At 44.2% G+C, this 21553-nt stretch overlaps 1 protein-coding gene across 3 annotated transcripts in view; it reads left to right on the top strand.

Moving 5' to 3' along the window:
• znf385c (zinc finger protein 385C) overlaps window positions 1-21553 on the top strand; it is a 113007-nt gene that overhangs the window by 89146 nt on the left and 2308 nt on the right. For all 3 annotated transcript variants that reach the window (XM_076995439.1, XM_076995434.1, XM_076995441.1), the window contains 5 exons: window positions 6831-6973; window positions 9237-9341; window positions 11342-11573; window positions 18380-18739; window positions 19387-19571. In XM_076995439.1, the coding sequence (XP_076851554.1) occupies window positions 6831-6973; window positions 9237-9341; window positions 11342-11573; window positions 18380-18739; window positions 19387-19571 (1025 nt within the window). The remainder of the gene's footprint in view (window positions 1-6830; window positions 6974-9236; window positions 9342-11341; window positions 11574-18379; window positions 18740-19386; window positions 19572-21553) is intronic.

Raw genomic sequence — 21553 nt, 5'->3', positions numbered from 1 at the left:
AGCGATAGCTACGACAAAGCTGCATCCTAAACTACTAAACTATGAGTAATACTCTACTACAGTACTACTGTATTACTGTACTACTGGAACAGACATATCAGCATCATTTCATTTTGATAAAGTGGAGTCCACTTGCTATAACATTTGCTAGCTAGTTAATTAACGCAAACTGCCAGCTACTTAAGGTAAATTTGACAGCTAGCTACTTAACGATCCTATAGGTGGATGCAGCAGCCATAAATTTGTAAAACATATCCAAAAAAGGTTTAGGATGCAGCTTCACTGTATCCATGGCTATGTAGATAACTAGCTAGATGTAGATTTATGCAGTGTTTTCATCAGGGCTCTCAAGTCTCACGCATTGAGCGTGAGAGCCCTGGTTTTCATTCATCTAGGTAACTAGCAGGGTTGCCAACTCTCACGCATTGAGCGTGAGACACACGCATTTGACTGTCTTCACACGCTCTCACGCCACACTTCCGATTTGTCACTCCAAAAAAAATAATCTAGTTTATTTACCTCTGATCCATATCTATGATTCAATGAGTTACTAGTTCGCTCTGGCTCCAACCACTGGCGATCGATTGATCGCTATATAATACTTAATTTGTGTCCATTTTACACTGCCCCGGTCAACAACTTACGTTCACACACCCCCCCCCCCCCCCCCCCTCAACAATTTACACTCGACACCTCCTCCAGGTTCAAATCTCACTCAAAACAATCTTGAAAAGTTGGCAACCCTGAACTAGCTACATCTGAATTCCTGGATTTCTATATGGAATAAATTTGCGAATATTGTTTGTTTTGGCCATTAGTATTTAAGCTGCATTAGCTAACTAACCATCTGTAATTTCAGATTCACAATGAAGTTGAAGTTTGGAATGCTGATCAACGTTTCTTTGGATTTGAGTGATAAATGTTATCATCTGTGCTAACCATGACATCTAATTGTTAATAAATCCCAGCAGTCTGGGATATCCAACATGTCTCATGCATGGGTAAGATTGGCAGCCATAACCGTGCAGCATCTGATATAATACTACTAGATATTATGCTCAATTACATGCATGCATAGGCTCAAACTGAAATGGCACACTTATGCAGTACGCACTAGATTTCAATACAATACATTCTGCTCAACCGTTCTTCCAGTAGGCGACTGGGCAGTATGCATACAACCTCGGAAATATTATGTCTGCCATTTTACCTATGTCATATGACACGAGGTCACACGATCATAGTTAAATACTCCAGCTGAATCATGGGATAAGACAGTGTGCTGCAATCATATACTTCAAAATGGCTCCTGATTCAGTAAGCCAGTATCACTGCCCGATTTGAACCGGAAACCTGCTACTTTGAATGCTCTCTGCCTCTCATGTCCACATTGTTAACCCACCACTGTGGATTGTGATTTGATCATTTTACTCACATTTGGCTAGTGACAGGTGCTAATTCCCCAACATGATTTTAAGTAATCAACAAAAATACAAAAATCTGAACAGGCTCATAAAACCCTTTTGTTGCATGGCAGAGCCCCCACCTGAGAGTTAAGGAATATCAGAGATGAATTTAATACCTCAGTACACTTCAAGGGTTTTGTCCATTGTTTAATACAGCATTGAACTCATTAAAGGTGTGTTAGACTGGCAAACTATATTTCCCTTTGCAAAGTTGAATAAGGAGAGTTCATTACATAGAACTGATGTCCTGTGCCCCTCAAACTTTCAACATGCGTAATTCAATGTCCTTAATTATGTAGAAGTGTACAAATCCAGGATGTGAACGGGATGCACTTTTCACTCCCTTCCCAAGGAGCCAGCTGTCAGTAGATGTGGTTAATCTGTCAGTAGGCGTGGTTGATCTGTCAGTAGGTGTGGTTGATCTGTCAGTGGGTTAGGGTTGATGTGACATTTGGCATGGTTGATCTGTCAGTGGGTTAGGGTTGATCTGTCAGTGGGTTAGGGTTGATGTGTCAGTGGGTTAGGGTTGATGTGTCATTTGGTATGGTTGATCTGTCAGTGGGTTAGGGTTGATGTGTCATTTGGCATGGTTGATCTGTGATGGGTTAGGGTTGATGTGACATTTGGCATGGTTGATCTGTCAGTGGGTTAGGGTTGATCTGTCAGTGGGTTAGGGTTGATGTGTCAGTGGGTTAGGGTTGATGTGTCATTTGGCATGGTTGATCTGTGATGGGTTAGGGTTGATGTGTCATTTGGCATGGTTGCTCTGTCGATTAGTGTTGCCACCTGTCCCGGTTTTCCCGGGACTGTCCCGGTTTTCACGTGCCTGTCCCGGTTTGTCCCGGTTTTTCTTCTTTTTAATATTCGGTCCCGGCAAAAAAACTAGGTTAGTTCAAACCACGATTCAGACTGTTTCTGCACACTTTAAATCAGTTTTTTTTTTCTCGCTGTGTCCATTTTAAACCCCTCCATTTGGCATGGTTGATCTGATGATGGGTTAGGGTTAGCCCTACACAACTACATCACTTACCCTAACTCTAACTGTAATATAGCAGGTAACATTAGCTATGAGGGTTAGAGTTAGCCCTACACAACTACATCACTAAACCTAACTGTAATATAACAGGTAACATCTGTCTAGCTAGCTAGATAATACGATGTATCATGTATATCATGTATTATTTACATGGAGATTCATTGTATTCTCTTGCCCTTGTATTTTTTGACTGTTTACGTATTCTCATTTTGGAATGTCTGGATGATATGACAGTGTAGCAGCACAGATTAAGCTGGACCCTTTGCCTCCAGAAAACTCAACATATGGTTATGACCACATGGTTATGACCACATGGTTCACCGCTGATCTCATGCGTTATGATTGCTCATCATCTTCATCTATCTCATCCACTTCCTCATCATTTATGTGCCGTATTGGACTCCACTGTTGTGACCGAACCCTGACCCTAAACCTGTATGCTCCATGGTTCTTCTCTCACAATTAGCTGGGATTGATTCTGTGTTCCTGTGTGAACTGTTGGGTCTCTGCTAGGGCTCTGTTTGGGGTTCTGCTGGGGCTCTGTTAGGTCTCTGCTGGGTCTCTGTTTGGGGCTCTGTTGGGGCTCTGTTTGGGGCTCTGTTGGGTCACTGTTGGGGCTCTGTTTTGGGCTCTGTTTGGTCTCTGCTGGTTCTCTGTTTGGGGCTCTGTTTGGTACTCTGTTAGGTCTCTGCTGGCTTTCAGTTTGGGTCTCTGTTAGGGCTCTGCTGGGTCTGTTTGGGGCTCTGTTTGGGACTCTGTTAGGTCTTTGCTGACATTCAGTTTGGGTCTCTGTTAGGTCTCTGCTGGGTCTCTGTTTGGGGCTTTGTTGGGGCTCTGTTGGGGCTCTGCTGGGTCTGTTTGGGGCTCTGCTGGGTCTGTTTGGGGTTCTGTTGGGTCTCTGCTGGGGCTCTGTGGGGGCTCTGTGGGGGCTCTGTTGGGGCTCTGTTTGGGTCTCTGTTTTGGGCTCTGTTTGGGGCTCTGTTTGGGGCTCGGTTGGGGCTGTTGGAGCTCTGTTTGGGTCTCTGTTGGGGCTCTGTTTGGGTCTCTGTTGGGGCTCTGTTTGGGGCTCTGTTGGGGCTCTGTTTGGACTCTGGGTCTCTGTTGGGGCTCTGTTAGGTCTCTGGTGGCTCTGTTTGGGTCTGTTAGGTCTCTGCTGGGTCTGTTTGGGCCTCTGTTTGAGCTCTGTGGGGGCTCTGTTGGGTCACTGTTGGGGCTCTGTTTTGGGCTCTGTTTTGGGCTCTGTTTGGGGCTCGGTTGGGGCACTGTTGGGGCTTTGTTTGGGGCTCTGTTGGGGCTCTGTTGGGACTCTGTTTGGGTCTCTGTTGGGGCTCTGTTTGGGGCTCTGTTTGGGTCTCTGTTGAGGCTCTGTTGGGACTCTGGGTCTCTGTTGGGGCTCTGTTTGGTCTCTGCTGGTTCTCTGTTTGGGGCTCTGTTTGGTACTCTGTTAGGTCTCTGCTGGCTTTCAGTTTGGGTCTCTGTTAGGGCTCTGCTGGGTCTGTTTGGGGCTCTGTTTGGGACTGTTAGGTCTCTGCTGGCATTCAGTTTGGGTCTCTGTTAGGTCTCTGCTGGGTCTCTGTTTGGGGCTTTGTTGGGGCTCTGCTGGGTCTGTTTGGGGTTCTGCTGGGGCTCTGTTGGGGCTCTGTGGGGGCTCTGTTGGGTCTCTGTTTTGGGTCTCTGTTTTGGGCTCTGTTTGGGGCTCGGTTTGGGGCTCGGTTGGGGCTGTTGGAGCTCTGTTTGGGTCTCTGTTTGGGTCTCTGTTGGGTCTCTGTTGGGACTCTGTTTGGGTCTCTGTTTGGGGCTCTGTTTGGGTCTCTGTTGAGGCTCTGTTGGGACTCTGGGTCTCTGTTGGGGCTCTGTTTGGTCTCTGCTGGTTCTCTGTTTGGGGCTCTGTTTGGTACTCTGTTAGGTCTCTGCTGGCTTTCAGTTTGGGTCTCTGTTAGGGCTCTGCTGGGTCTGTTTGGGCCTCTGTTTGGGGCTCTGTTTGGGACTCTGTTAGGTCTCTGCTGGCTTTCAGTTTGGGTCTCTGTTAGGTCTCTGCTGGGTCTCTGGGGCTTTGTTGGGGCTCTGTTGGAGCTCTGCTGGGTCTGTTTGGGGTTCTGTTGGGTCTCTGCTGGGGCTCTGTTGTGGTTCTGTTAGGGCTCTACTGGGGCTTTGTTGAGGTTCTGTTGGGTACAGGTGAGTTTATGGGAAAAGCAGAAGGGAAGATGCAGTCACCATGGAGACAGTGAGGAAGAAATAAAAAACAGGCACCAGGAGAGCAGCTGTGTGTGTGTGTGTGTGTGTGTGTGTGTGTGTGTGTGTGTGGGTGTGTGTGTGTGTGTGTGTGTGTGTGTGTGTGTGTGTGGGCTGGGGTTAAGAGCATGTTTGTGTATGTGTGCGAAATGGGTTAGGGTTGTGAATGTGCGTGTATGTGTGAGTGTGTGAATGCACGAGTGTGTGAATGTGCAGTGGAGAAGGACTGAGCAGTCTGGACTAAGTATTACTCTGAAGATCATGATTATGCCCTTCAACTTGTCAGGAAAGAAAAAAGAGAGGTGTGTGTGTATGTGTGTGTGTGTGTGTGTGTGTGTGTGTGTGTGTGTGTGTGTGTGTGTGTATGGTGATTGTGTGTGCATTAAGCCATGTAGTCCCAGAAACCCATGAGAACCCTCAATGTCCTTGCACAATTACAGATTTTTATGACTGCTAACATGCGTTTCCCAATACTTTTCAAACATACATTTTCAAAACTCTAAACACAGCAACACATTTACCTCATACAAATAGATAAATAGTTAATATCCTGTTCAAAAGTGCATTGAACAGAATATTATCTTGACTAAATACCAACTCTGCATTTCACAACGCAAACAAAGTTTTCTCTTTATACACCAACTTTGTTAAAACAAGCAAACCTGGTTCAGTATCCAATCATTCTTTAAAACACTAGCACAGATTCTCTATTCGAGATGAACATAGTCAAACACTGCACAACCACTGTCAAAAAACTAACATTTGATGGCAATACAGAAACAGTATTACATGCAATATTTTACTCTCTATCAGCAAACAACAGACATTTTACAGTAACATCTGTTCAGTTCATTTTTACTGTAATCTGTTTCATTTTGACTTTTTTCAAATGTGCACATTTTTGGCAACATACTCTCTACACAATGAGTGATATTTACTATTAGGTACTATATGCAGGGGTGGAAAGTAACGAATTACATTTACTCACATTACTGTAATTGAGTGCTTTTTATGAGTAATTTGTAATTTACTGAGTAGTTTTTGAAATATGTCATTTTTACTTTTACTCGAGTAAATTTTGACCTAAGTAGTTTTAGTTTGCTACATTTGAACCCCCTCACGTTACTGAGTAAAAAAATATTGATTGTGAAAAATTAAATGCGGGCAGAAATTAAACTTCTGAGTCCTGGAACTGAAAGTCAATTGCGTTGTCAGGGCTGGCTCGGTTGCCGCTCCTCCTAACAACACTAGAGGCACTAGAGGCACCTCTAGTCCTAGACTCTCCAGGCGCAATCAGCAGTGATCCGTTTTAGCTGTCTTCTTAAGGAAGCTTAGTGAAACGGATCACTGCTGAATCGTTTTGGCTCGCCTTCACGTCCTCAGCCCTTTCTCTGTGATCTCTGGTTGCGTTTCTTGTGTTTAGGTGTCCCTGAACTTTGCATGTTATACAATATTTAAGGTTTTGAACCTTAGGTTTTAATTTTTGACATGCTGTGTGCAAGCATTTGTAAATAAGACAAAAATTATCCAGAATTTTGTTATTGGATAACCTTGTGTGTATAGAAAATTTAAGTATTACGGAAACTGCATTTTGTGCAAAAACAACATGGTGTACTAATTTTATAGCCCATGAAGACTGATGTTGTCTTCACTGTGTTTAGAGTTTTAAAAATGTGACTACAGATTGTACAAAAGGATGTTAGCAGTTGTAAAAAACTGTAAAAATATACGAACAGACAGAAAAAGTGTGTGTGTGTGTGTGTGTGTGTGTGTGTGTGTGTGTGTGTGTGTGTGTGTGTGTGTGTGTGTGTTGGATGACCATTTATAAGCCTGGATTCATGTGTGAAAAGTATTCAAGTATTGTGTTTGTAATAGTGTAGTGTTTATAATAATGTTGTTTGTGATAGCATTGTGCTTGTAATAGTGTTGCTTTTGTATATAATGTTGCTTTTGTATAGCATTGTGTTGATATAGTATTTATTATTTTTCCTGTTGATTTACCTGTTACCTGAAGTGTTGCGGAGTTTCCTTGCATACCTGATTGGTCAACTGCAGTTATTCCTTCAACGATTGGTCATTCTGGTTTTTGTGTGCAGGTACGGCGGCTCAGGGTGGCCCTCTGGTGGCAGCATTGCCGGTGCAGGGTCGGCCACTGCAGACGCCTTTGGAGCTCAAGAACTTTCTGCCATTCCGACTCAGTGGCTCCTCCCCTCTCAGCCTGTTCCCCAACTTCAATACTGTGAGTCTGATGAAGACACAATATTTTTGTGTTCATCTATATATATGTACTATATAACTATATGTAATCTTAGTTTCATGAAAGGACTGTTCCTTAAATGTAAATATTCCTTATATTTAGAAATACTTATATATATTCTATGACTTTATTTAGACATTATGACTGATGCAGAAATAGGGGGTCACAGTCACAACTGTGTCATCTGTGACTTTACATTCAGACTGGGGTTGAAATTGGTGGTCACAGTCACAGCTGCATGTATGTGTGCTTTGCTGCTCTGTGCAGCCCACTATGCTATAAACAGTGTGAACTCTGCCTACCGTCTGTGTACTCTACATTCTTTCTGCATTGTGCTCACATAATGATAAAAAACCCTCACACACAAACACACTCGCAAATATGCTGAGAGTTATAATCCTTGTCCAATCAGATAAGAGAGAGAAAGAGAAACACAGGAATGATAAATGTACCTATTTTGGTTTCAGAGTATCTGTCAGTGGAGTTGTCTTTCCTCACCTTTGTCTTATGTTCTTGTATGTGTTCTGAGTGTGTTCGGCGTGTTGTGTGCAGTGATGTCAGTAATGCGTTACTCTAATCTTACCACTTTTTTCAGTAACGAGTAATAAAATGAGTTACTATTTCCAGTCCAGTAACTATTACTATTACTTGTAATATAATAGTAATACAGTTACTATTTTTATTTTCCTTAGTAAAATATATATATTTGCTTTCTTCTTGGCTCAGTTATACTTTTGCGTCTGACCGTAGCGCTCGACTCTGCACGCTGCGTGCGAACCTGTGAGAGCGCGAGCGCGTTCACGTCATTCTGTGCAGTGTTCGCCATAACGATATGTGGTAGTGTAAAGAAACACCCCTCAAAAACAGGGGAATTTTAATGTTGCATTGTGTTCCAGGTTTGGAAAGTGCTGGAATTTTGGCAAAACTTGAAAATGCTTGAAGTTGTAATTGTATTTCGTTTCACAACAAATTACTATGTTGTATTACTATGTTTACAAATACATTTACAAATAATACAGCACAGCGACACAAACATGATGTCAGGAGATACATTATTTAAATGTCAGGAGATACATTGTTATTGTTAAAAATGCACTTCCAATAAAGTGAGTATTGGAAAAACTAATTTTGCTGCTGAATGTAACTACTAAAGTAACTTGTAATCTAACATAGTTACTTTTAAATTCAAGTAATCAGTAACGTAACTTAGTTACTTTTTAAAGCAGTAATCAGAAAATTGATTTTTCAAGGTAACTAAGCCATCACTGGTTGTGTTCTGTTTGTGTTCTGTGTGTTGTATGTCTGTGTGTTCTGTGTTGTGGGTGCTCTCTATGTGTGTTGTGGGTGCTCTCTGTGTGTGTTTTGGGTGCTCTGTGTGTATTCTGTGTGTTGTGTGTGTGTGTGTTCTGTGTGTGCCTTCTATGTATTATTTTATTTATTAGATATCTTTTCTCCTCACTTTATCTACTCAAGTTTTGTCAGCCATATTGTGGCTCAAAAGTGACAGACTTTAACATACACACTCACACAGGCACACACACATATGTCCGCACACACACAGTCTCCCAGATTGTCAGGCCTGACTCAAGATGGACAGTACAGGCATTCTTAAGGTCCCAGAACATACAGTGGGTTTTTCTGCCGAACTGGTGTGGGTTCACATACAGACAGTGCTGCCCAGGGAAGCTCCTGTTCTCTGGGCTTATTGCATGCAGGTTAGCGTTTAAGGTAACCTGTGTCTCCCTCTCTATTCTATTAGTTTTTGATTTTTCAATTTTAAATGGGCTTTATTGAAAATTGTAGTTTTGCTAAAGCATTTACAGATAAACAGAAGTAACATGTATGCAAGCAGTACAGTATACACCATTTACAGTGTTGATATTTACTACAATGTATACTGTGTATATATACACATGCATACTGTATGCATTAGCAGTCATGGTCTGGTGGTTAGGAAGCTGGTTTTGTGACCAGAGGGTTGTGGGTTCAATTCTGAGGCCATTACTGAAGTGCCCTTGACCAACTGCTGCTTGGGTGCCAAGCTAGTGCCCACTACTTTGGGCACATGTGCACCACAGCCCCCCCTAGTGTGTGTGTGTGTTCTCACTGCACAGATGGGAAAATATGAAAATATCAATTTTGATTGGGGTGAAAATCAAAACTGACAATATGGTGACGAAACTGTATGTTATACATAGTACATAAACTCTGTCTCTATCTCCATCTTTCTCTTTCTGTGTCTTAGATGGATCCTGTGCAGAAGGCTGTTATTAACCACACCTTTGGGGTTCCTCAGAAGAAAAAGCAAATTATCTCATGCAATATCTGCCACCTGCGCTTCAACTCCATGGTAAGAATTCAACAGGCTGCTTACTCAGTTCTTAGAAAATCTATGGTAAGGTTTGGGATTAAGGTTAGCGTTGGAGTTATGCTTTGTGCTAAGTTTAGGATTAAACTTAGTCCCTACCCCTCTGTTAGCCCCCACACACCACAAATACTGCTTATTGTTTGAGTTCTTCTTTAAATATAGAAAGCATATGTACATTAGTGGTGTCAATTCTAGGTTCAGAGATTAAAAGTCCTCACCAGGATTTTGCTCAAGCTTGCTAGATTTTCTAATTAGCAATCCAGGTAAAATTAATGGAATCAACACAATCCAGGAAGCCTGAGCAAAATCCTGGTGAGGACTTTTAATCTCTGAACCTGGAATTGACACCTCTAATGTACATATATGTATTCACATGTCTTATTTTTACAATATTGGCAAGTGGCACTGAAAGCGTTCATTGTTTTTTAATGTTTTGATTCTTCTTTGAATGTACTTACTTCAAGTAACATTCAAGTCCAGTCATCATCTTTAGAGCATTTACATTTACATTTATGGCATTTGGCATAGAGCAGAGCCTTGTGGGACATGTAGTATTGTTCTCTCCTGCCTCTTACAGTTTCTTCTACAGATACAAAAGCTAATCCAGCAGTGCATTCTGCAGGGGGCTGAAACGTCTATCACATTCTCATTAACTCCCCACAGAGCTCTCTCTCACCACCATACTCTCCCCCTCCCTCCTTCCCTCCCTCACTCCCTCCCTCCCTCTCTCACTCCATCTATCTCCCTCTCTCTCTCTTCCCTCCATCTTTCTTTCCCTCTCTCTCCCCATCCCTATCTCTCTCTCTCTCTCTCACTCTCTCCCTTCTTCCCTCTGTTTCTCTCACCTCCATTTTGTTGTTCTCTGTTGAAGTGATTTATTACCTTGTGAAACACACAGTTCAAACAAATTCAGCCCATTTCATCTCTGGTTTGCTTTTCAATGAAGGGGGAAAATTCTCTCTCTCTCTCTCTCTCTCTCTCTGTGTGTGTGTGTGTGTGTGTGTGTGTGTGTGTGTGTGTGTGTGTGTGTGTGTGTGTGTGTGTGTGTGTGTGCGTGTGTGTGTGAGAGAGAGAGAGTATTTTTGAGTTTGTGTGTCTTTTGTGTATGTCATGTGCTTGTCATTTTTAACAATAATATATTAGTGTTTTTTATATTTTATAATATTTGTTTTTATTTCTTTTTTTTCTTCTTTCTCTTGAAGTCCTGTGTGGTGTGGTGGGTCTCTTCCCTTGTGAGCAGCTGGGTGGGCCAGCCACTAACCCTAACACACAGCCACACACACTGAACACCTGAACACACAGCCACAAACAGTAACACCTGAACACACAGCCACACACTGAAACCTGAACACACAGCCACACACACTGAACACATCCAGGTAGCCTAACTGTGCCTCCTGTCTGCTGATTAATAGAAATGAAGAAAATGCTTGGATTTTATTAGCCAGATTGTGTTTATTAGTGATCTCAAAACAAAATGCCAAATGTAAATGGGTTTCATCTCTCTGTCAGTCTCCCTCCCCCATGTTGGTGTTGGTGGTGCTTGTGAAGTGCTTTTTCTCTTACTGCACATGACATCACCACCACCACCACCACCACACTATAGCTTTTCTTATCAGCTCAGTCCAGACTCTGTGTGGGACTAAAGGGGATGTGTGGTGGGAGGGGGTGTGGGGTGAATTTTGTGGTGTGGTGTGTGTTGGTGGGTGTGGAGTGTATTGGAGGGTGTGGTGTGTGTTGGGGGTGTGTGTATCAGTATCGTCCTCAGTGTTAATCTGTCTGTTTTCATTTGACTTTCATTTTTTTATATTTGATATTTGAATAATATTTTAAAGTCCATTATGCATGTATTTGAGGAGTATTAAAATGGATTAATTAAGCATATTTCTTTTTCTCCCTCCCGCTCTCTTTTTCTCTCTCTCTCTCTCTTTCTCTCTCTCTTTCTTTCTCTCCCTCCCTCTCTCTGCCACCCCTCCCCCCAGAACCAGGCTGAGGCACATTATAAAGGCCATAAGCATGCTCGTAAGCTGAAGGCTTTGGAGGCCCAGAAGAACAAGCAACACAGACGGCAGCTTGATTGCAGCCACAGCGTGAGAGAGAGGGAGAAGGAGAGAGAGAGAGAGAAGGAGAGGGAGAGAGAGAGAGCAAGGGGTAGGATGAGGGCACTGGATCCTCTTCCCACACTACTGGATCCCTGTGCAATGGAAGGCTCAAGTGAGTTGTGTGACGTGGTGTGTGTGTGTGTGTGTGTGTGTGTGTGTGTTTTGTATGTTGTGTGTGTGTGTGTATGTGTGTGTGTGTGTGAGATCTGTGTTTGTTGTGTGTGTGTGAGGTGTGTGTGTTTGTGTAATATAGATCTTGGATTCAGCTGATCATACTTGATCTCCTGATGGAGAGATGGAACAATGAGAAAATAAAAAGAAGCAGAAACGATGGAAAAGGGAGTAGAGATGGAGTGAGAGAGAAAGAGAGAGAGAGAGAGGACTTATCAATGTCCATGTTAATATTCCAACCCCTCCTCCTGCTGCAGTGTTCAGAAAAGAGATTAGATAAGAGAGAGAAAGAGAGAGTGGGGGGGAGTGGGAGGGAGATGGAGACAGAGCAGGAGTATGGAGAGAGGGGGACAGAGAAAGGGAGGGAGTGAGTGAGTGAGTGAGTGAGTGAGTGAGGGAGGGAGGGAGGGAGTGAGTGAGTGAGTGAGTGAGTGAGTGAGTGCAGCATTAGCAAACGGGTGCTTTGCGTTTAAATGGTACTTCAGACTGGTAGAACTCCTACAATAAACTAATTCCGCGTTGCATAAGGTGCAAACAACTTTAGTCTTGTCAATGTCTCCATTAGGAAGCTTCTTAAAAATGAATTTTCCATGAAGCAAACCTGGTGGCTTTGTGGCTGCATCCATGTAAGCACATGTGCGATTTGTTGTGGTATGGTAGTCTTTGTAATTCACAGGTTTTAAAACTCGTTCTCGCCCCCTACTGTGCAATTTGGTTAGGAATACATCCGAGCTAAACTATCAAGGTGAAAGTCATCAATTTGCTTACCTATTTTGACCCAGCTCCCAACCCAACTTTAAGAAGAGATTAATGGCGATATTTTTTATATCGCCCGATAAGAGTATCACATTATCGAACGCCATTAACGCCGATAACGGCCCACCATTAGTATATACACAGACACAAAAGTTGTTTCAGAGCTTGTGAAGTAGCGTGTGAACATGTGTTACAATTTTCCACAATAATGGCCTAACATTTCAAAGTAAAACCACATTAAATTAACACATACACACGTGAGCACTTAATACAGCAGGACAGTAGTCCTACAATATCACAATGAGCACTACATAAGAGTTTTAACTTCCTAAAAATGAAGTCTCAATTGTGCACACACACGCACCCATACTTCTGTTCAGTGTGACGCTCCTACAGAGAGCATGTGTTCCTCATTCTCTTAGCGCAAGTGTTCCTACTCTGAGGGATTCTGTGGCGCCTCTGACACTGCAATGGTGACACTGTGATTATAACACTCACATACACACACAAAAATGCACACTTCTGTTCATCATAGCAACTCCCTGCTGCAAGGAAATTTTATAGAGGCCCCAAAGGGTGTAAGAAGTAAAATCATTGTGATATTGTGTGTGTGTGTGTGTGTGTGTGTGTGTGTGTGTGTGTGTGTGTGTATGTGTGTGTGTGTGTGTGTGTGTGTGTGTGTGTGTGTGTGTGTGTGTGTGTGTGTGTGCGTTTGTGTGTGTGTGTATGTGAGCAAGAGGTTTTCATACCCAAATGATGTGTGAAAGTTAATGAAATGGAGAGAATTGCATTGGGTAACAGTCGGTGTTCAAGTCCCTGTGGGGATTGTGCAGCTATATATGTGCATGTCTGCATGTGTGTGGGCATGTATGTGTGTTTTGCGTGTGTGAGGGCATGTATGTGTGTGTCTGCGTGTGTGTGGGCATGTATGTGTGTGTCTGCGTGTGTGTGGGCATGTATGTGTGTGTCTGAGGGCATGTATGTGTGTGTCTGTGTGTGTGAGGGCATGTATGTGTGTGTCTGCATGTGTGTGGGCATGTATATGTGTGTCTGCGTGTGTGAAGACATGTATGTCTGTGTATGTGTGGGCATGTATGTGTGTGTCTGCGTGTGTGGGTATGTGTGTGTGTGTGTGTGTGTGTGTGTGTATGTGGGCATGTATGTGTGTGTCTGTGTATGTGTGGGCATGTATGTGTGTGTCTGTGTATGTGTGGGCATGTATGTGTGTGTCTGTGTGTGTCTGTGTGTGTGTGGGCATGTGTGTGTGTGTGTGTGTGTGTGTGTGTGTGTGTGTGTGTGTGTGTGTGTGGGCATGTATGTGTGTGTTTGTGTGTGTGAGGGCATGTATGTGTGTGTCTGCGTGTGTGAGGGCATGTACGTGTGTGTCTGCGTGTGTGTGGGCATGTATGTGTGTGTCTGCGTGTGTGTGAGGGCATGTGTGTGTGTCTGCCTGTGTGAGGGCATGTATGTGTGCGTCTGTGTATGTGTGTGAGGGCATGTATGTGTGTGTCTGCGTGTGTGAGGGCATGTATGTGTGTGTTTGCGTGTGTGAGGGCATGTATGTGTGTGTTTGCGTGTGTGAGGGCATGTATGTGTCTGTCTGCGTGTGTGTGAGGGCATGTATGTGTGTGTCTGCGTGTGTGAGGGCATGTATGTGTGTGTTTGTGTGTGTGAGGGCATGTATGTGTGTGTCTGCATGTGTGAGGGCATGTACGTGTGTGTCTGCATGTGTGTGGGCATGTATGTGTGTGTCTGCGTGTGTGTGAGGGCATGTGTGTGTGTCTGCCTGTGTGAGGACATGTATGTGTGGGTCTGTGTATGTGTGTGAGGGCATGTATGTGTGTGTCTGTGTGTGTGAGGGCATGTATGTGTGTGTCTGTGTGTGTGTGTGTGTGTGTGTGAGGGCATGTATGTGTGTGTCTGTGTGTGTGAGGGCATGTATGTGTGTGTGTCTGCGTGTGTGTGAGGGCATGTATGTGTGTGTCTGCGTGTGTGAGGGCATGTATGTGTGTGTCTGTGTGTATGAGGGCATGTATGTGTGTGTGTGTGTGTGTGTGTGTGTGTGTGTGTGTGTGTGTGTGTGTGTGTGAGGGCATGTATGTGTGTGTCTGTGTGTGTGAGGGCATGTATGTGTGTGTCTGTGTGTGTGAGGGCATGTATGTGTGTGTCTGCGTGTGTGTGAGGGCATGTATGTGTGTGTCTGCGTGTGTGTGAGGGCATGTATGTGTGTGTCTGTGTGTGTGAGGGCATGTATGTGTGTGTCTGTGTGTGTGTGTGTGTGTGTGTGTGTGAGGGCATGTATGTGTGTGTCTGTGTGTGTGAGGGCATGTATGTGTGTGTCTGCGTGTGTGTGAGGGCATGTATGTGTGTGTCTGCGTGTGTGTGAGGGCATGTATGTGTGTGTCTGCGTGTGTGAGGGCATGTATGTGTGTGTCTGCGTGTGTGAGGGCATGTATGTGTGTGTCTGCGTGTGTGAGGGCATGTATGTGTGTGTCTGCGTGTGTGAGGGCATGTATGTGTGTGTCTGCGTGTGTGAGGGCATGTATGTGTGTGTCTGCGTGTGTGAGGGCATGTATGTGTGTGTCTGTGTGTGTGAGGGCATGTATGTGTGTGTCTGCGTGTGTGAGGGCATGTATGTGTGTGTCTGTGTGTGTGAGGGCATGTATGTGTGTATCTATACACACATACATACCCACACACATGCAGATCTGCAACTGTGTACATGTATGTGCATGTGTGTTGAACTGTAACTGTGTAAATATGTGTGTGTGTGTGTGTGTGTGTGTGTGTGTGTGTGTGTGTGTGTGTGTGTGTGTGTGTTGAACTGTAACTGTGTACATGTATGTGCATGTGTGTGTTGAGCTGTAACTGTACAGTTTCTGGTCTGTGTCCCATTAACTGTAACTGTGTACATGTATGCAGTGGCGCAAAAAGGGGGTATGCAGCGAATGCGACGCATAGGGGCGCTGCACTAGAGGGGGCGCCAAATCGATGCTGGAAAATTATTTGCAGAGTTAGTGGGGGGTGGGGGTGGAGTGCGGGGGGCGCCGATAGTATGTTCGCATACACCTCAGAAAGTATGTAGTTGCAACCCTGTAACTGTGTACAAATATGTGTATGTGTGTGTTGAGCTGTAACTGTACAGTTTCTGGGTCCCATGCGTGTACTTGTCTACTGGACATGTAAGGGTGGGATAGAGAAGGTTCTGGATGTTAGGGACAGTTCAAGGGGGTAACAACATAGACTTCTATAAATAACTTCTATAACTTCTCATTGTAACAAAAATATTGAGAGAGATATTAATGTGAGGGGAAAAAAATGCTACGAAAAAAACATAACATAATTTGAAATGAAAGATTGTCCTTTGAGTTGTTCACTTACATGGCAATGGGCATGATTAAGTTGTACTGCAGCCAGCCACTAGAGGGCATCAGACACACAGAGGCTTCACTTTTGACCAACTCGTACAGTCTGTGGAATTACATCACTTTTAAGTCCCTTGTTTGCACATTCAGTTTATCTCACAATTTCAGTTATGGAAAAGAAAGCCTCTCCTGCACATCACCTTGGCCTTGGGAATCCCTGCTGCTGGTGGCAGTCATGGTTGTTTGGTGGTTAGGTAACTGGTCTTTTGACCAGAAGGTCATGGGGTTGATTCCCATGACTGATGTTTCCTTGAGCAAGGCTGCTCCCTGGGTGCTGGGCTAGGGTCACTGCTCTGGGCATGTGTGCCCAGACCCTTAAATCACTAGTGTGTGTGTGTGTTCTCTCTACACAGATGGTTAAATTGCACTACACAGAGGACTAATTCTGATTGGGGTGAAAATCACAATTGGCAACACAGAAACTTAACTTACAAAGTGTTACAATTGACGATATGTAGAGGACTTGGCTTAGGAGAATAGACAATGCTAACAGATAAACTAACAAGCATAAACAAAGGAAAATAATGAAAACAACAATTTAGCTATTATATGAACTAAGAATTGATTATATAGTTAAATGAAAACCTTCCCTAAATGAAGGATTGCCAATGAGTAAATAAAGGCTTTTGAGTGGAATGTCAGGAAGAGGTAAGTCCTTAACAGAAAGAGATTTACCAGGACCAACAGATGAACAGACTAAGCTAACTAAGTAGCGCTAATCCTACTACACAGAGTTATGGGGAAAAATGTCTACAGAAACAGACTGTACAGATTGGCACCCCAAGACACAGCATAGAACAAGTGAAAAGACACGCTCGTCCGTGTGCTTGTGTTATGGCGGTTTTGAATCGCTGCGTGGGTTTTGTACCCACAGGCTTCACACTTGCATTGGCGTTACTTGGTCCAGAGCCTTCTCGATGATCTGGGGCAGGGTGAGGGAACCACTATGACTGGATTGTAGTCTGTCCCTCTGGTAGAAAGACACTTGCTCCCAAAACGAAGACCAGTTGTCTATGAAGTCAATGTTGTCATCACAGCAACTTTGGAGCCAGCAAAGGAGCAAATAGAGGAGTGCGTAGAGGAGCAAGTAGAGTCTCCTGAATGGCTCACTTCCCCGTCTGTAGGTCTGAAGGGGTCCTTGGCATATGTATTATTTTTTTAAGGTGTGTAGAAGTGTCTTGAAGTGTTCGTTGAGGTTCGTTGAGGTGTCATTCCCTCCCACATGGAGGACAACAGTGTCTTTGTCATATCACCTTATCACTGTCGAGGAGTTGCCTGGCAATATCTACAACATGGACACCTGGAAAATAAGAAATAACAGCCTTGCCATTAGCTTTAGCTACATTGAAATGCCTGACAAAGGAATCTCCAATAACTGAAACACTGCCCTGAGTTGATGCTTGAGGGACTGGCACAGGTAGAGAGTGACAGATATCAGACTGGGTGCTGAGAGTGAGCGAGAGGGTGCTCTGGTGATGAAGGTCTGGGAGCTGCTCTGAAACCTGGCAGTTCCAGCCTCTTCCCGGTGTGGGCATGATTCTCATGATTTCCTGGCATCCACTGAGATGGGAACAGACCAAAACTGCCACAAATTAAGCTTTGCAGGCAGCTTCGAGAGCTCAGCCTGCCATTCAAGTCTTGATCTGGTGTTTACTTGGATCTTTATATGCTGCCCTTGGGTAAAATCTGACAGAACAACATTGTATTATTGTTATGCAGATGACACAGAGACATACAGTATGTGTGTCAGTGTCTGGACCGCATAAATAATTGGATAATTGTATTTGGTAACAAGAACAAGAGAATTTGCATTACCAAACATCTGAATTCTCAGGTTTTAAAAATCCAAAGACCAAAAAAAAATCCAAAGATTCAGATCACACCTTCACAGGCAATATCAAAGCCTTCACCAAAACAGCCTTATACCATCCCAAAGAATTACAGGTCTGATGTCCCATCAAGTTCTAGAGAAGCTCATCGTTGTCTTCATCTCCTGTAGAGTGGACTATTGTAATGATCTTTAACTGGACTATAGAGTGGACTATTGTAATGGACTTTAACTGGACTATAGAGTGGACTATTGTAATGGTCTTTAACTGGACTGTAGAGAGGACTATTGTAATGGACTTTAACTGGACTGTAGAGTGGACTATTGTAATGGTCTTTAACTGGACTGTAGAGTGGACTATTGTAATGGTCTTTAACTGGCCTGTCACATCTTTTGCCAGTTTCCAATGGGGTGAGTGTGGTTCATTTTATAAAACATAGTGTTCCCATCACTAAGGTTATATATGCATGACACAAATTCAACATTTGGAGGGTGAGGTGAAGTGAACAAGAAAGAAATAACTGGAATTGAGAGTATGTGGTAAGGGTGTGGCCCTGCAGGCGGAGCTAGTGAGAGTTCCAGGGTGTGGGAGAGGAGGGGCCTCTGAAGTTCTCTGAATAACTTCATTTAATGTTAAACCTTCTCTCTCTCTCTCTCTCTCTCTCTCTCTCTCTCTCTCTCTCTCTCTCTCTCTCTCTCTCTCTCTCTCTCTCTCTCTCTCTCTCTCTCTCTCTCTAGCACTGCTTTGTGAATCCGCCTCTGTGGTGAAGCTGGATGAAGCTCAGGCCGCCTCTGTGGTGCTGACACCCGTGTCTGAGGTGTCAGAAGTGTCATCTGCCGATGTGCCAGTCTCCTCTTCTCCCTCCCAGCACTCTGACAACATGGCAGACATCACCGCTGCTGCAGGCCCCAGGGAAACAGGCCCCCTGCGGGACAGCCCCGGGGCAGACACACCAGGGGAGACAGGCCCCCTGCGGGGCAGCCCTGGGGCAGACACAGCAGGGGAGAAGGACTCCCGGAGCACCAAGCAGCACCTGTACTGCCCTGTCTGCAAGGTGACAGTCAACTCAGTTACTCAACTGGAGGCCCACAACAGCGGTACGTGTGTGTGTGTGTGTGTGTGTGCGCATATATTCGGGTGTGTGAGTGTGTATGGGTGTTCAGTTTTTGTTGTGTGGTGTGTGTCAGTGTGAGTGTGTGGGGTGCTGTTGGTATGTATATCTGTTTTGTAGAGGGTGTTGGTGGGTTGATGGGTGTGAGCGTATGGGTGGGTCTTGGTGTGGGTGGGTATGTGTGTTGATATGGATGTTGGTGTTGGTGTAGGAGTGGGAGTATGGGTGGGTGTGGGGGTGTAGGTGTTGGAGTGCTGTGGGGGGGTGTTAGTATGTGTACATTTGTGTTGGTGTTGATGTGTGGATGTGTTGGTGTAGGGGGGCATGGTGGTATGTCAGTGATGGAGTGGGTGACAGTGAGAGTGTGGGTGTAGGTGGGCATGTTGGTATGGATGTGGGTGGTTGAGTGGGTGTAGGTTGTGTTGGTGATTGAGTGGGTGTGAGTGTGGGTTGTGTTGGTGATTGAGTGGGTGTGAGTGTGTGTGTGTGGGTTGTGTTGGTGATTGAGTGGGTGTGTGGGTATGGGTTGTGTTGTGTTGGTTATTGAGTGGGTGTGTGGGTGTGGGTTGTGTTGGTGATTGTGTGGGTGTGGATTGTGTTGTTAGTCTTCTACAAGGTCTTGTCTTTCCATAGGTACCAAACACAAGCTTATGCTGGAGGGACAAAGCGTGTTGCCACGACGACGGGGAAAGATGTTGTCTTCCCGTGCCATGTGTAAAAGCAAGCGATTGGCCAGCAAGGGCAACTTGGGAGTGGCCAAGAGCTTCCAGTGTGATGTGTGTGAGATTCACGTGAATTCGGAGACCCAGCTCACCCAGGTCGCCTCTCACGTTCTCTCTGCCGCACACCCTATACACACTCACAGTGTTAGTTTCTCTCTGCCGCACACCCTATACACACTCACAGTGTTAGTTTCTCTCTGCCGCACACCCTATACACACTCACAGTGTTAGTTTCTCTCTGCCGCACACCCTATACACACTCACAGTGGAACTAAGTGTTAGTTTCTTAGATATCTCTGCTTGTTAGGCGAGGTCTGCACATGAACTGATATTAAAGCTCTATAGCTGTTATTTTTATCTTTAAACTGAATTGTTTGTACATCTGTGAGGAAGAGAAAACCAGTGCAGAGGTCTATCCCAGATATTTTGACCTTTCCTTTGGTGGATGCTTTGTCATAGAGCAAGGTCTCCTTTAAAATATGTTTTCATACTCTGTTGGTTATGATCATCCTTAGACACACTTACCCATGAACCACAAAGGCATGGCAGGCATTAGGGAAAAACCTTGGGAGGACCAAAACTCAAAAGGGAACCCAACTTTCATTGGGCAGCCCGCTAGCAGAAATCCATATTTATAGTTCAAATATAGTTTTATAGTTATAGTTCTAATTTCAGGCAGAGTAGTCACAGTCCCTTCAGTGCAGATGGTGAGTCTCATGTAGGAGCTAGCATCAGCACATCCTCTTGCGGCAATGTCACATCCAACCACGGCATCGATACATCTCCTAGGTGTTTGTATGGAATTGTCTTTGGTAGAAACATGCAACCAAGATATAAAATACAGGTTGAGTATGTGAACATCAGTTTAGACAACCATCAATTTAAGCAGACATACATAGCTCACGTGCCAGTGATTAGCATGGGGCTCCGGCAGGCTTATCTATAGCAGCATAACAACAGTTATGAGGGCTCACTGAGACATTGCTTTCCACCCAAGTCATTGTCACAACTAGAGTCATCACATGACATGGCTGGATGACAGCATCAACATCTCAGATTACCAGAAGACTCAATGACTGGGGGCCCTGAGCTCCACACCTTCACATGTAGAATATTAACTGAAGGCTTGATTAAATAGGTGAGTTTTAAGTCTAGATTTAAAGATTGGAACTGTGTCAGAATCTTGGATTTAAAGGAGAAAGCTCTGTCTCCGACTCACAAATTTTTGGAACAAATCCTTTTGGGAGCGCAGAAGGCAAGATAGATTATAGTATGCGATGACTTTGGTCAGATATTGTGGAGCAAGACCATTTAACGCCTTACAGGTCATCAGAATATTTTTTTTTAATCAATTCGATATTTATCCAGAACTAGGATGTAGTGTAGCATCGAGAGAGCAGGACTAATATGATCAAATTTTCTAGCCCTAGTTAGGATTCTTGCTGCAGCATTCTGTACAAGTTGGAGTTTCTTTAGGGACTGTAGGAGCATCCGATTAGAAAACCATTACAGTAGTCCAATCTTGACGAAACAAAAGCATGGACCAGCTTCTCTACATCCGCTAATGAAAGTAAATGTCTCAGCTTGGCAATATTAGGTAAATAGAAAAAGGCAGTCTTAGTGACATTGCATATGTGTGTGTCAAATGAAAGATCTGAATCAATAGTGACACCTAAGCTTTTTGCGGTAGATTTAGGTGTTACTGAAAAGCCAGCTAGGGTAAGAGGAATATCAGACCAACTGGATCTGTGTTGGGTGACTGGGGAAATTGTGTCCCTTGGGGATGTACACAAACGAACACCTTTGAAACCACCTACTCCACTATAGTGTAAAGAAAAGATATTGCAACAATCAATATACAGTATACAAACAGTTCTTGCAGATGACTATGATCTGTTCAAGGGAACAAAAATGATGAGGGGATAGCTCCTCCAGTAGAGGACACACAGTAAATGAGGGGATAGCTCCTCCAGTGGAGGACACACAATAGATGAGGGGATAGCTCCTCCAGTGGAGGACACACAATAGATGAGGGGATAGCTCCTCCAGTAGAGGACACACAGTAGATGAGGGGATAG

The sequence above is a fragment of the Brachyhypopomus gauderio genome, chromosome 2 (assembly GCF_052324685.1).
Source record: "Brachyhypopomus gauderio isolate BG-103 chromosome 2, BGAUD_0.2, whole genome shotgun sequence".
Taxonomy (NCBI): domain Eukaryota; kingdom Metazoa; phylum Chordata; class Actinopteri; order Gymnotiformes; family Hypopomidae; genus Brachyhypopomus; species Brachyhypopomus gauderio.
The sequence above is the reverse complement of the archived record's forward strand: the minus strand, read 5'-3'. Positions and strand labels throughout refer to the sequence as shown.